The 10,695-nt window shown below is 42.1% G+C and overlaps 1 protein-coding gene across 1 annotated transcript; it reads left to right on the forward strand.

Annotated features, from left to right (window-relative positions):
* Positions 1-3,231: 3,231 nt before the first annotated feature.
* Positions 3,232-10,427, forward strand: LOC129842905 (sclerostin-like). Its single transcript, XM_055911641.1, has 2 exons — positions 3,232-3,805; positions 6,938-10,427. The coding sequence occupies exons 1-2, from the start codon at positions 3,565-3,567 to the stop codon at positions 7,357-7,359; spliced, it is 663 nt and encodes a 220-aa protein (XP_055767616.1). The 5' UTR covers positions 3,232-3,564; the 3' UTR covers positions 7,360-10,427.
* The last annotated feature ends 268 nt before the right edge of the window (positions 10,428-10,695 follow it).

The following is a 10,695-nucleotide window of genomic DNA, read 5'->3' on the forward strand; positions in this document are numbered from 1 at the left end:
ACCTATGATTCCCCACATGGCAGATTCTTATCATTGAAGCCAGCTATCTGACCATTCATAATCATAACAAAGCACGGCTTGAGGCCACATCGATGCGTGCACATCCTTTTCCTGACATTGTTAGCCGACCTTTCCATTCAGAGCATTAGGTTGGAGACCTATGTTTTAGAACAGCGGATGGAGCTGGGAGATAAACTGCATGCTAACCTCAGGTGTTTCTTCATATTTCCGATTCTTTCACACAAACCATACAGAAAGATGGGTGGTGTAAAGCTCAACAATTCCAGTCCTGTCAATGACAAATGTTTGAAATTCAGGCTTCACTTTTCAAATTGTAGAGGATTTTCACACAGTTAGTTTGGCTTCAGCTGTAGAGTTGAGGCACAGTGAAAGTCAATAACCCGAAAGCCTTCCCTGAAATGGAAACATCTTCTGTTCTGTGGAGAGTGTTACTTTATGGCCCGGACCAGGCAACATTATACCGTATGTTGATAAATCTTCTCGTTGTGTGACAATGTGCAGATACAGTTTAGAATGAATTGTGTGTATATGCATGGATGATAAATCATTTGCCTGGCTTGTTGGAAAGCGAAGCAGTGCACTCCTGCCCTGCAAGATATACACTGATACAATGCAGAACCCCTGCCAATAATGCAGTTATTTTAAACATGTCCAGGGTGTACTTCCATGGATTGATAACATCATATTTCCCAAGTAGCTTCGCTCATGCACATTGTTCCATTTTTACATGTATCCAATAGCTCCTCTCCAAATCCCATAGCGACTCTTAGACAGATTCCTACGACATCTCTTATCATTCGTGGTTATCAGGATCCCTCCATTTAATTGAGCTAATGTTAGATGTAGTGCATTCTTCTTGTCTCTTGAGTTGCTTGGAAACTCAACACAGTACTGTGCAGTTGTCATGTGTGAAGAGAGGGACATGAACGAATGGTGACACAGTATATAATTAAGCAATAAGGCATGATGGGGTGTGGTATAGGGCCAATATACCATGGCTAAGGGCTGTTCTTATGCATGACACAACGCGGATTCCTGGATACAGCCCTATACCACAAACCCCAGAGGTGCCTTATTGCTAGAATAAACTGGTTACCAATGTAATTAGAGTAGTAAAAATGTTTTGACATACCCGTGGTATACGCTTTGATAAACCACGGCTATCAGCCAATCAGCATCCAAGGCTCAAACCACCCAGTTTATAATGTTTCATAGCTTGCGTGAATTGTATATTTTCCAGGTTACACTCTATATGACCCTGTCTACAAATATAACTCATACTATGTAAGCAGGGTGTATACAGAGTGTATACATTGTGAATTTAGGGGAAGATGCCAGACATCTGAAGCATTCTGTTGATACTCTGCATAACTACAGACAACACATTGTTGACTGACTTATTAAACAATAACGAAATATCTCAACAATTCAGAATTTGGGCAAGCATCATTGTAAAACAGACCATTTGACCATTTCACATACTATTTACCATCATTTTCACCCAACAGTATACCGCATCTGAAATCAACATCTATTTCAAACCTGTGTGTTCAAGTAGTTAGCATCCTCGTCAGATGAATCACTGTTTCCCAACTCCCAGTCCTCCAGACCCGAGGAGCTAAATGCTTTGTTTATGTGGCTCAGACGTTGTGTTTGTTCATCTCCTATAAAATAAAATGTCCAACCATCCCTTTACGCTGCTGGCGGCCCTTACACAATCTGGAGAGCATCTGATTGTTATTCAGGGCCTTGACTGTTATTATGATGAAGCAGTAGAAAAGTGCTGGAGCCCGGGTGCTCTTTTCAGAAAACCAAAAACAGGAGGACTGTGAGCGACAGGGAGGGAAGGTAGTAATCAGAGCTGGCGCTGTGGTGGACACGGGACCGTTCTTTACCAGGGGGATGACAGGAGCACAGACATGGAGAAACACGGAGTCTTATAGGAAGAGCTGTGTCCAGTCCACTAACCCACTGTGTCAAAGCTAGGAGCACATAAGCAAAGCAGGTTGATCTCTCTTTGTGACAGGTTCTAGGCTGGTTGTTTATTGTGGCTCCTGGGGTGGCTGAATTAGAGAAAGGAACATTGCAACAATAATTAAATCATCCTTATCCTTGATTATTATTGGCATGGTTTTTGAAGCCTGTTGGCTTGCTCCATCAATTTCAACTCGGATGTTTGATTTCAACTGACTGGGCACACACTGGTTGAATCAACGTTGTTTCCAAGTCACTTCAATTAAATTATGTCGAACTAACTAACGTGTAATAGACATTGAGTTGATGTCTGTGCCCGGTGGGAATACGCCTAAAGCTAGAAGGAACCCGTCAAACATCTCATTATGAGACAGCTCAGTTCCCAAAATGAATGATAGGTGACAATGTGTCATGAACAGTACTATTTTCTCCAGAATGTGAGTGTGTTCACGCAGCACACTGGGCACGTCCGCTGCGTCCTCCTCAAAATAACTCCAATAGGAGAACATGTCATGTTGATCAGAGCCCCGTCAAAAATCCTATCTATTTCCACTGAACAGTTTATTTGTTTATTGTCCCTCAAGAGGGCAGCATTTGTACAATGGAGCCTCCATCTTTCAGCACTTCCAATCGGGAAGACTGTGATTTCAAGGATGCCAAGAGTTTGCTGGAACCCTCTTTTCCGTCCAAATCATTTGATTAAAACCAGAGTACCAGACACTAGATACAGGATGGGACCTGTCATTCTCAGTGGATCAAAGAATCAGGAAGAAAATGGTGATAATGTGTTATGAGTTGTCTGAAGAAGAATGGTGTTACATTTCTAGATCCTTTTTCAAGATGGTGCAATAAACGTTTGGTCAATAGTCTACACTAACTCCAAAGCAGATACACGAGCCTACAATAAACAACAAAATACATGTAATAAAACAAACGAGTAATATTACAAATGGACTGCTGCGACCTGTCAAAATGTACGAATTTCACAATGATTTGTTACCCTATTATTCATGTTTTTTTTTTATTATTATTATTTTTGACTTATAATTGTTTTAACAAAATTGCGCTAGCTATCAAAAGTTGTCTATGAAAGTTGTCTACGATGGAGAGGGAAGCAGCCTAGCCATGAAACGTCACTCTGTCGCCTTCCCGACTGCGCCCTGCATCACTTTCCAAACAAAACACTTAAATACAACTAGAATAGTTTTGAGACGCATAGTGCGTTAATCATAAAGGAAAGGGGAAAAAGGAAGGAAAAAGCTGCGTTACAGGAACTCAAAGAGACCAGAGACGGAGGTGGATGCGGTGTCTCCCTAAAACCAACGTACCCAAACCCGTGCGCACCTCTCCTTGCGAGCGCCCATGCACCTCCCCAACATTTTTTAAATAAATGAATTTGGCTGGGGCTGGACCCCTCCCACTTTGTGTAAGCTCTTAATTGTCAGTTTTGACGAAAGCTTGAGTATTTAAATAGCGTCAACGTCTCTTGTATGGGTGGAATTGGTGAAGTTGTTACAGAGCGCATCTTACTCGACGTTTTTTTACCCTCTCTACCGCCGATCGATAAGCATGCAGGTGTCTCTCGCGCTCCTCGTCTCCAGCACCGGGCTGCTGCTGCTACAGGGATGTTGTACGGTCGTGCAAGGATGGAGGGTACTTAAAAACGATGCTACAGAAATCATACCAGAATATACTGAAAACGCACCGCCTCCCGAGCAACCAATACTACAGGCTTCTAATAATAACAGTAATACAATGAATCGACCAAAACACGGGGGAAGAAGATCATCAGCAAACACAGCCTCTTATAGTGAGTATTTCCGTTTGAACGTTATCTGGTAGCCTACATAGCTATTAGGACTAGGATTACATGTCCATATTCGGGGCGCATTATGATTAGGCCTACTTGTAATCATAACTCGCATTACTTGTAAAACATGTAAACCACCCGTACAATGTGAGGTTGGTCTTCAGAAAGGATGAAACTGTATGGATAATCTTTAATCAATTTCATTGAATAATTTGATATTGTTTAATCAATCTAATACTATTTCATTTGAATTATACTGTAACACTTTGTTTGAATAAGTGGTACTTCTATAACATCTAAACGTTTCAAATAAACAGCTCGGGATGGTGCTAATATCACATGGAGATCTATGAACAGCTGTACTGTAGTCGCGCGAAATATGAGCAATCACTTGGTGAAAAAAGATCGCTTTCAATTTATGGTAAACCGAGGCGTTTTTACAGTATCTAATAATGTGTCATGTTAGATTGACATTATGTTCTCAAGCACATAGCTTTTGGACCGTCTGTACTGTTCAAAGAACGCACACTCACCACACATGTAATTTCCCAGCATAGTTTGTCGTCCTTTACGCACGAGTTCATTCGTTTCCGTCCATGTGTAAGACCACACACGTCCTTTTAATCTTAAAACATGCACGGTATCGATTACATCCTCAATGTATGGTCACTCTATAACCCGGAGAATGATACCTCACCTGTGTGGTTTATGTGGATCATTATGTCAAAGAAACCCTCCAAAGACCACACAGAACATCCAATAATTTTTCATTTAATTTCTGGAAGTGCCGAAAAGTGCTACTTTTCTATATAGAATATTCAATATCAAGTCATCATGGATAAAGCTTAAGAAACTCCAGTGGCCATTTTTAATTGCAGCTTTCCCTGTTGATGCTTGACAATGGTGTTTAGACTGGAACAGCTGTACTGTAGAATGGAGGAAGCAGGGTTGCGGTGAAATGAATGCTACGCAAAAGCTGAGAGCGCAACATGTTAATTTATATGCCTGTGGTTTTCTCCTCACACAATCTGAAGAGGTGGAAGTACAAGAGATCATGGTTTTCACTCTATCCTCCATGCTATTTCCCTCTCTTTTATACAATTAGTCAAGCTCTGCCTATGCCAGAACTATTTAATCGCAACAACATGTGTCCAAAAAAGAAAATGCCAGGGTTTCTGTTCTTATGGGATTTCTTCAGGGTATTTGTAAATTGCTGGTTAAATTCAACACGGTGCTGGAGAATGACTCCCGCCTGTGGCTAGTAAAGGTTATGCTGTAGTCATGCTGATTTGTACAGAGGACATATCTCTGAATAGCCTCTCATGGATTCAAGATGCACAATGTCATTTTTTCCCAGTTTCTCCCAGTCTCATAATGTCAAATCTAATAGAGACTGTACATAGAGTACAAATGACAAACCTTGTACCTCGGATCTAAATGGCTGTAATGAAATATGAGATACATTTGACATAATACTTGAAAACCTCATAAACAACAGATAGCTTCAGAGTGGATTTGGAAGAAAATGCACATTTCGAAATCGCTTCTTATACTGAGCAATATCCATCAACAGAGAGAGAGAGTGAAACAATCATCTATTCAGTAGTCATTTGAAACATATTCAAGTGGTTCGCCTTATGAAGATGGAAACTTGGTTGCAATTTCTGTGCCACAATGCTAAAAAAAACAACCACATATTTAAAACTGTCTATCAGAATGTGTTGTTAAATGGCTACAATTTGATGACTGTTTGAAGTGTGATTTTATGATTGCTTACTAAAAAGCTATTGTTTACCTTTTGTATTTCTAAATAGATCATGTCTATTTGTTCAGTCCGCTGCCCACCACTCAGATTATATTTTGGCCCACTAAGCCCAAAGGTTTGAGCACCCCTGATCTAATGGGTCATATCATACATGATAAGGGTCTTCCTCATAGGCCAATCTGCCTCCCTCTGGGAGGACCATATCTTCCCATGACTCTTTCCCTGGTCCCAGTGGGGTCATGGAGGCAGAGAGGGTCTGTCTGGCTCCCCCTCCAGTCCCTCCCTGGTCCCTGTGCTCAGCAGTCGGCGCTCTGAGAGAGACCTGAGACCAGAGCAGAGCCCTTATGCTGTGGCCTCCCGAGCAGCCGAGACACAAAAACACCAGATCAGGTTCTCTGAATGAAAAAAAGGAAATCATCCTTCCATAAATCCTTTGTTCTCCTTTTCGCAAAAGAAAAGCTACAAAAGAAAAACAGATCCCGCTCGGAGTGTATAGTTTCCTTACCGACACGTCCTCTGCTATTCTGCACGCCACTTGTAAAGAAAGAGAACAATAACTAATGCATAGAGCTGTTGAGAAAAGGCCATGGCCAAAATATTGGATTACCAGTCATGCACTGAATATGCTCTCTTCGTTTAGCTTTTTTCCAATTGTCAAATTGTTCATTTTGGAATTAAAATACTTGTACAGCAAGCAGTTAGACTGTTTCCAATCTTCACATCCTTTACGGCGGACCTGCATTGTGTATGGCAGCTTTGGTTCCGACTTAAATCTGCATTATGTTTGATTGAGCTGTTTAATAGCACTCTGTTCTGGGTTTGCTATCAGCTGATGGCTGCCAGCTGTAATTCCACATCCAACCTTATTTTCAGGCAACAGTCGTCATCAGATCATGCATCAACGTTAGTGTTGAGTTGAACTCTTCTCCCACCTTATACTGAGCCCTTCCACCAAACAAATGTGACAGTATTGATTTTGAAATGGATTTTGTACATGTTCAATTCTAAAAAAAAGTGCACTCTGTTGAGATTAAAAATTGCCGAACGGTGAAACAGAAGGAAGAGTTTATGAACATTTTAGATTATTTAAATTCTGACTCATATTCCATTTCCCAGCCCAGCTCTACGCACGCAAACTAACCAAGTTCTTAGAACGAACGAATAACAGTATATGAACAATGGGAACCATGCGTTTTTGACACAGGCACATTTTTGACACGTTCAGCACAAGGAGACACAACTGTATAGCTCTCTGCTCTTGAATAGTTAAACGGAAGATTGTCCCTCGAGTCGTATCGTCTTCAAAGTGTTTGATTTGGAGCGATGCCACAGAGTGTGTAAACCTCATTTCCTCCTCTTCACCCCAGGTGCCTCGGAGCTGAGCTGCAGGGAGCTGCGCTCCACCCGTTACATCACTGACGGCTCCTGCCGCAGTGCCAAGCCCGTCAAGGAGCTGGTGTGCTCGGGTCAGTGCATGCCCGCCCACCTCCTACCCAACTCCATCGTGCGCGGCAAATGGTGGCGGAGCAGCGCCTCTGACTACCGCTGCATCCCGGCCCACTCCCGAACCCAGCGGGTGCAGCTGCAGTGCCCCAACGGCAACTACCGGACTTACAAAATCCGCGTGGTCACCTCCTGCAAGTGCAAACGCTACAGCCGCCACCACAACCAGTCAGAGGCCAAGGAGAGCTCCTCAGAGGCCAAGTCCAGACGCGACAAGAAACGCACCCGGCTGCCTGGGAGTCGGAACAAAGGCAACACGCCGACGTTGGTCAGCAATTCATACTGAGGATGCTCTTCCTTCCTTCGTACACGGACAGAGACCAAAGCAGTACACACGCACATGTTACACACACCCAACACGGCTCCTTCACTGGAAGAGGGAGAAGAAGAGCCTTTTCAACAACAAAAAAGGATTTGTAAAGCTGTTTGTTGGACTGATTTGACACAAGTCTCTCTCACCAGAGAGGCACTATAGATTTTGCAGCCTATTTTACAAAATATTTCAGAACTTTTGATTTGCATGACCAAATGAGTCGACAGAATGCCAGGGAAGGCCATGTGACTGGTCAGGAAAGGTGGGACACTGCTAGGATGGGAGCGTACAGTATTATACATGTTCCGGGTTCAAAGGTAACAGCCTCTGAATCAGACACTAAGAGAATCCACCTTCGCCACAGCAAGAGGTGCACCTAAACTCAAACCCCACCTGTCAAAACATCCACTGGGCAGGCTACATTGCCTGATAGGCCTATAGGGTTGAAAAGTGTCTCTGTGCTCTAAATGTGCTCTAGCGCCTCTTTGGCTGGGTGTTCTGTACTGAGCAGCCCGTGGCAGCCCTGGGGCATCCTGGCTATGGAGGTGGGCTGCTGACAGGCCCTGGCCTCGACCCCAGACCACGCAGCCTCCTGACAGCCCGGGGAGCACCGCACTCACCAGGAGCCCCCCCAGGGTCCTCCTCGCTCCATAGCAGCCGTATAGGAGCTGACAGTTAAGGCCCCTGGCCCAGTGGCCCTAGTGGCCCGTGATGGTGAAAGAGATAGGGGGAGAGAGAGGGGTGGGGAATGGTTGTGTCAGCACTCCAAGACCAGGGTGCCTGCGGTCAAACAGGTGACTGGGCTTTCCAGTGACCCGTCTTAATGACTAAATGAGCCCATTCCTGTGTTTAGGATTTGAGTCATGAAAAGCCATTTCCTCTAGACATGGCTAGTTCCTGTTTGCTGAAATACACAGACACACAAAAGATCCTCATGTGTAGAGGAGGCTCCAGCAATTGTGCCTGTTGTTACCTTGAGGCACAGCATTCTATACTCAACTACACCCTGAATGGAGACTATTTGTTACCAGCAAATAGCATTGGCAACCAACTAGCCATATCCCTATTCTATTCATTGAGAACCTAGATGGTGAGGGAGAGAAAAAAAACTCCACTTCTCTGACTATCAGCCCTACACTGTAAATAGCAATTAGTTCTGCTAACAATTTTTTTGGGGTGGTAACCACCCAACTCAAACTATGCAGTGTTCAATACTTAAAGTAATAAAGTGACATCACCCATATTGTTATATTTTTAAGTTGTAAATACTTGTTTTGGGTTTTCTGAACTATTTGACACGGAATCCTATTATGTATTCTGAACTATAAAAATGGAAGTTACTTTAGCATGAATATTTGTTGTAGTGAACCTAAACATTTAGGGTCCCTTCTACTTACATTTTCAAGTGCAAATAGTAAGTAGTTCTGATGAGTAATTTTCAGCGGTCGTGTCTAACATTGTTTTATGTATTTGACAATTTGTCATTTTAGCCCACCTTAGCAGGTGTTGTTGAGCACAGTGGTCATTCCTCTAGCGGTAACTGGAGGTAGAGTTGTAAGCATTACAGGATTCTGCATTTGCCTCTGTCAATCAGAGTGACTGTTGACAGTGGGAATTTCTTGTCTCATTATTGAAAGTACATTTGCCCGATGGTTTTGATATTGTTTTCCATAATCTGATACACTTCATAGCACAAAAAACTGCTTAATACTATTTTAGAAATATACTTCTCTTTCTTCAAACACGCATACAACATTGTGTAAAAGTACTGTATCATAAAGTACTTATTTTTTTTATTACCGACAATCCTATACAACAGAGGCATGTGGCATTATTAGGTATTCATAACTTGTAAAAATACGTAACAATTCTATATCAGCACAAACACAGATAATTCAAGTGTTTTTTACTCCAATATCCATGTCTGACTACTACTTTATTATTTTAAGTATAGATGTAAAACATAATAGAACCAAGTAACAACAATTTGAGTAATGTTAAATGTTAGATTGACTTTAAAATATTAAATAATCATTACTTGTAAAGACTCAATAGCTTTAGATTAGCAGAACGCAAATAAATCAAGTTATATTTACTCAATAAGCTAATATTTGTGAACAGTTCTTAAAAAATATTAAGTGGCATATGAGTTAGTTACTTACCGTTGGAAATGTTTGAATAGCCACTAATCAATTTCTTTAATGAGTTAGACAGTTCATTTTTACAGTGCAATCTCTGAATAGAACTGTCAGGAAAGATAGGAATGAGGTAAAAGACTGAAACTAAATCTGAATTGTTTTATATTGGCTGCTGCTATCCCGCAGGATACAGACAGACACACAGACAGACAGACAGAGACAGACAGACAGAGACAGACAGACAGACACAGACAGACAGAGACAGAGACACAGACAGACAGAGACAGACAGAGACAGACAGACAGAGACAGACAGACAGACAGACAGAGACAGACAGACAGAGACAGACAGACAGACAGAGACAGACAGACAGACAGAGACAGAGACAGACAGAGACAGACAGACAGACAGACAGACAGACAGACAGACAGACAGGAAAAGGTTCTGGATCCCCAATTTGCCCATGCTGACAAACCCATTCCCCTTTCTCATCCCTAATACAGACTGACCTGTATTTAATTAAGAATACGATGAACCTTTCAGCTTATTGTCCACATTCCGTTCTGCCATTCTCTCATAATACTTCCTTGTTTCAGTGTTCTAAACTGTACTGACAATGTTTGCTTCTTGTTCAATTGTGTGTTTGAAATAGCAACTGGAAGGGATTTTGTCATGTAAGCAGAGTTGTCCGTGTATAGTCTGATTGTACTTTAGAGACTCAAAGAAGGACTGTTACAAAGAATGAACTGCATATTTATATTTTATTTCTACATTTAAATTATTTATGCAACTTCTTGTAGTAAATGATGAAGCCATTATTGTCTCATAAAATAATAGTGACTTTCAGATAATAATGAAATACTGTACAGTACAAAAATAAAGTAGAGGCAGGTATATTTGAAAGACGTGTGTTTGTTATCATTCTTCTCTGAATGGGCTGCTTTGACAAGGCCTTTCTCTCCTCTGTCTTTACCTGCACACTAAGCGTATCTCTCATGTAAACAAAGATCAGCAATCAGGAAGTTGAGGTTTAGCAGCTCTTTGGAATGTCTGGCCCGGCTCACAGAGGGAGAGGACGAGGAAGAGGAATTCACGCGTGAGAGGTTAGCGGCTCAGTCACAACAGCAACACTGCTTCGTTCACAGAGATGGATATGAGCCAGAGCCGTCAT

The sequence above is a fragment of the Salvelinus fontinalis genome, chromosome 1 (genome assembly GCF_029448725.1).
Source record: "Salvelinus fontinalis isolate EN_2023a chromosome 1, ASM2944872v1, whole genome shotgun sequence".
Lineage (NCBI taxonomy): Eukaryota > Metazoa > Chordata > Actinopteri > Salmoniformes > Salmonidae > Salvelinus > Salvelinus fontinalis.

Coding starts and splice junctions, on each gene's coding strand:
- LOC129842905 (XM_055911641.1), top strand. CDS start 3,565: ATGCAGGTGTCTCTCGCGCTCCTCGTCTCCAGCACCGGGCTGCTGCTG. Junction 3,806..6,937: donor AGCAAACACAGCCTCTTATA/GTGAGTATTTCC, acceptor TCTTCACCCCAG/GTGCCTCGGAGCTGAGCTGC.